The 4,577-nt window shown below is 51.8% G+C and overlaps 1 protein-coding gene across 1 annotated transcript in view; it reads left to right on the top strand.

Moving 5' to 3' along the window:
* Positions 1-306: 306 nt before the first annotated feature.
* ANKRD16 (ankyrin repeat domain 16) overlaps positions 307-4,577 on the top strand; it is a gene marked incomplete at both ends in the record, with an annotated part of 14,012 nt that continues 9,741 nt past the window's right edge. Inside the window, 2 exons of the mRNA XM_010013379.1 lie at positions 307-654; positions 2,901-3,121. Of these exons, the coding sequence (XP_010011681.1) occupies positions 307-654; positions 2,901-3,121 (569 nt within the window). The remainder of the gene's footprint in view (positions 655-2,900; positions 3,122-4,577) is intronic.

Below are 4,577 nucleotides of genomic sequence, written 5' to 3'. Positions count from 1 at the left end.
GCTTTTACTGAAGAACTAATTTTCTGGATTTCCTATGGGAAAATGGAATTTCAGAGGAGAAGCCAGTTTCTAAGTTTCCAGACTGCAAATGAAATTCCTGGTTTTCCAGAGGCAGAAACCTCTTCCTGGTTATCCTGAGGGAGAAGCCAGTTTGTGGATTTGCCGATGGAAAAGGGAATTCCTGTTTTTTCTGGAGCTAGAGGCCGGATTCTTTTCCTGCGGGAAAATGTGATCTCAGTTCATCCCACCCCAGGCAGCAGCCATCGGCCTGAAACCATCATCTGGATTTTCCCCTCTTTTCCCTAGATCTCCAGCCGTGGCGGAGGGGGAGAAGCTGAGGCGGCTCCTCCGGCTGGTGCAGGAGGGACGCCTGGATCTGCTCCGGGATGAGCTGCGTCCGGGCAATGACGTGGGGCTGGGACTGCAGCCCTGGCGCTGCGGGCGCCTGGGGGACACGCTGCTGCACCACGCTGCCCGGTGCGGCCACCACGATGTCCTCACCTTCCTGGTGCAGGAGCTGGGGATGGATGTGGAGGTGTTCAACAGTGACTACAAAAGGCCCCTCCATGAAGCAGCCTCCATGGGCCATGCGGAGTGTGTGTGCTTCCTCCTGGAGAGAGGAGCCAGCGTGGACTGCTTGAAGAAGGCAGACTGGTAGGTCACAGCCTGCTTGGGGGTGGGGTGGAGGGACACCTGAAATGGGTCTGGGTGCAGGAGCGGTCATCCAGCATCATGGAATCACGGAATGGTTTGGGTTGGAAGGGACCTTAAAGCTCCTCCAGCTCCAACCCCTGCCCCGGGCAGGGACACCTTCCACTAGAGCAGGTTGCTCCAAGCCCCTGTGTCCAACCTGGCCTTGAACACTGCCAGGGATGGGGCAGCCACAGCTTCTCTGGGCACCCTGTGCCAGCGCCTCAGCACCCTCACAGGGAAGAGCTTCTGCCCAAGAGCTCATCTCAATCTCCCCTCGGGCAGGTTCAAGCCATTCCCCTTGGCCTGTCCCTACATCCCTTGTCCAAAGCCCCTCTCCAGGTCTCCTGGAGCCCCTTTAGGCCCTGGAGCTGCTCTAAGGTGTCCCCTTGAGGAGCCTTCTCTTCTCCAGCTGCCCCAGCCCAGCTCTCTCAGCCTGGCTCCAGAGCAGAGCTGCTCCAGCCCTCGCAGCAGCTCCGGGGCCTCCTCTGGCCTCGCTCCAGCAGCTCCACGTCCCTCTTGTGCTGTTCCCCAGAGCTGGATCAGGGCTGCAGGGGGGGTCTCCCCAGAGCACAGCAGAGGGGCAGGATCCCCTCCCTGAGCTGCTGCTCACGCTCTCGGGGTGCACTCAGCACACGGGGGGTTCTGGGCTCAGTTCTGGCCATATCACTGATTTTTTTTCCCTGTTTATTAATGAAGTAAATCACTGCTTCATTAGCAGATCTAATTTAACAGTTTCACCCTTAGCTCTTTGTTCTTCCCCACTCCTCTGTTACATGACAGTCAATGACGTTGAGTCACAATTTTGTGTCCTGGTCCTCTGAAACTGAAATAAGAAGATAAAATATTAAATTTTGCTCTTTTTTTCCCCGGAGCAAACAGAGCCTCTTGGCTCAGATTTGCCATTGATCTAACAGCAACAGCCTCCACAACCCGAGAAACAACTGGTTTCTTCAGGGCTTTTGTTTGCCTGCCACGTGGGTAACACGTAAGCAAGTGATGATGGAAGAAGAATTGGGAATAAAGACTAAAGCCTAATCCACAAACAAGCACCAAGCCTGATTAATGTCCAGTTCTCCTCTTCGGGAGGGAGATTTCTCTGTGCCACCTTGCAAAAGGAAGCACAGATTCATCCCAGCTCACAGATTAATGCCTGGGGAGGTCGTTTAGAACCTGAACTGACATAAATACAAAGGCAGCGTCCCAGTCCTTGTCATTCAAGGCTGTGCCAGCACCATGCTGACATCAGGGGGAGCAGAGGGAGGCAGAGTTCTCATGAGCTGCATGCAGAAGTGTGTGTGACAGGCCTGCAGTCTCCTTCTATCTGTGGATTAAAAATGGGGAGCTCTCAGGCAGTCTCATTTGCTTTGAAGATACAGCCTGATCTGAGGTGCTGCAGGAAGCACAGAGCTCCAGGCTCAGCTCTGCCCCATCTTCCCTGGCAGAACCGTGTCTTAGCTCTTAAAAGCTCCGTCACTGAGGATTTTATCTCCCTTCTCAGCACTCTGTTCCTGTCCTTACTTTACAAATGGAGCATTTCTGGAGTAAAAAACAATGCTGTGAGCAGCTCTGTCTCAACAGCCCCCAAAGTCCAGACCCTGTATTACCAGTGTGATAAAGCAGTGCTGTAAATCTCACGGGCCAAACACAGTGTGTGGTGAGCCTCAACCAGAGCATCTGAATCCAGGTGAGATGATAGATTTAGTCTCAGGCTTGGAGAAGGTCTTTGCCAATCACAGAATCCCAAACTGGTTTGGGTTGGAAAGGACCTTAAACCTCCTCCAGCTCCAACCTCTGCCCCGGGCAGGGACACCTTCCACTAGAGCAGGTTGCTCCAAGCCCCTGTGTCCAACCTGGCCTTGAACACTGCCAGGGATGGGGCAGCCACAGCTTCTCTGGGCACCCTGTGCCAGCGCCTCAGCACCCTCACAGGGAACAGCTTCTGCCTCAGAGCTCATCTCAGTCTCCCCTCGGGCAGGTTCAAGCCATTCCCCTTGGCCTGTCCCTACATCCCTTGTCCAAAGCCCCTCTCCAGGTTTCCTGGAGCCCCTTTAGGCACTGGAGCTGCTCTAAGGTGTCCCCTTCAGGAGCCTTCTCCTGCTCCTTTAGCCAGCTGAGTTTCCTACTACCTCACAGTAGATGAACAAAAGCCATTAGGCTCTTAGGATGCCATCTCTCTGCTTATCCTGTTTGCCTCCTCTTTCTCTCAGGACTCCTCTCATGATGGCTTGCACCAGGAGGAACCTGGAGGTGATCAAAGCTCTCATGGAGCATGGAGCCAACCCACTGCTGAAGAATAAGGATGGCTGGAATTGCTTCCACATCGCGAGCCGGGAGGGCCATCCCCAGGTCCTCAGGTACCTGCTGGACATGTCCCCTTGCAGCTGGGACACGGAGAGCACGATACAGAGAACACCTCTGCACACAGCAGGTAAGAGTGTCCCATTGCCATCAGGCAGGTTAGATAAGAGTGGGCTGTGGTGGCAGTGGAGAATCAAAAGGGGCTGTTGTTTCAGTTCATGTTTAGTTTGGAAAAGTGAAGTGTGTCCTCTCCTGATATAAAACCATAGGGAAACAGTTAATTATGAAGTAATTGAAATTAGATGAAAGAGGGTAATGGTGGAAGTTAGGGGGAAAGTCACCTCTCTGAAGGTCAGTGCTCTGCTGCCTCTTTGCAGGGTTTCACCTCAGGACAGGCACTCATTTTAGTTGCTTTCACATAAATAGCAAGAATTAGACTTCATGTTTCTTAATGATGCACCGAAGACTGAGTTTGTGAGGTTGGAGAATCCTCAGTTCCCATTTCAGTGGGTTTTGCCTGTACTCAAACCACGTTTTTGTGGTGAATAACAGTTGTGTTCTCGTGGGAGTGGTGGGTCCATTCCCAGGAGCACTCGTGATCACCCACTGACTTTGGCCTCCTTGGACCAGGGTGCTGGTCTCCATCTCTGCCTCGCTGGGACAGATGTGTCCAAGCTCCCGTGGCTCAGAACATCTGCAAGGCTCCAAGCATATCCTGGCATCTTAAAAGTCCTGAAAGCAACAGAGCTCCTGAGAGGCACCTTTTGGGATCTGCCTGTTAAGGGACAGTTTTAACAGTCTGGTTTATCTTGTAAGTTTTTGTAAGAGAAATAGCTCTCAAAATGATCCTTTTTCCTCTGAATACTTGGTGGATTAGGTCATTATAGCAAATCAGAAGAGTTGTGGGGTCTCCAGGCATAACCTCAGGAAGCAGCATCACAGGTTGTGGTATTCTCACATAATAAGAAGGTTGTATCTAGTGAGAAATCCAGATTGTTCTGCATAGGGAAAGGATTGTCTCTGCTGGGAATACTCAGGAGCTGTTGGGGTTGGAGCTCACCAATTCCCCTTCTCTGCCCCTTTCATTCGTTTAAAAGGACACGTAAAGGGAGTGAACTGGTGAGAAGAACCTCAGATGTCACCAGGAATGTTGGGGAGCAGAAGGGCACAATTAGCTGAATGGCGACCGAGAGGCATTTGGGTTTGGTTTCTGGCTTTCTGACTCTTTTATCCTTAAGATGGAGTGATTCATCTTAATTTATGGATGATGCACAAAATGGGCCTGAATTAAGTTCTCTGAGTCTTAATAAGTTGAATTGCCCAATGCAGAATTAAGTTTCTCCTGCTTTAGAGAGTGTTGGGTCTGGTTACCCCCAGACTTGTCTGAATTAGGCAGTGTATGGGTCTTCCCAGAGCTTAAATCCCTTTAACTCTGCCCTCAGGAGATGCAGTGAGATTGGAGGATGAAGGGAGCAAGAAAGTGATGGGAGAGGTGTGTGACACCAAGTCAAGGTGACATTGTGGGGCAGGCTCAGGGCTGGAGGGTGGTTGGAGGAGGAGATTGACCTGACTCTGAAACGTGTAGG

The sequence above is a fragment of the Nestor notabilis genome, unplaced genomic scaffold (genome assembly GCF_000696875.1).
Source record: "Nestor notabilis isolate BGI_N333 unplaced genomic scaffold, ASM69687v1 scaffold29630, whole genome shotgun sequence".
In the NCBI taxonomy this organism is placed as follows: Eukaryota; Metazoa; Chordata; class Aves; order Psittaciformes; family Psittacidae; genus Nestor; species Nestor notabilis.
Note: the sequence above shows the minus strand (reverse complement) of the source record. Positions and strands in the feature narration are given on the sequence as shown.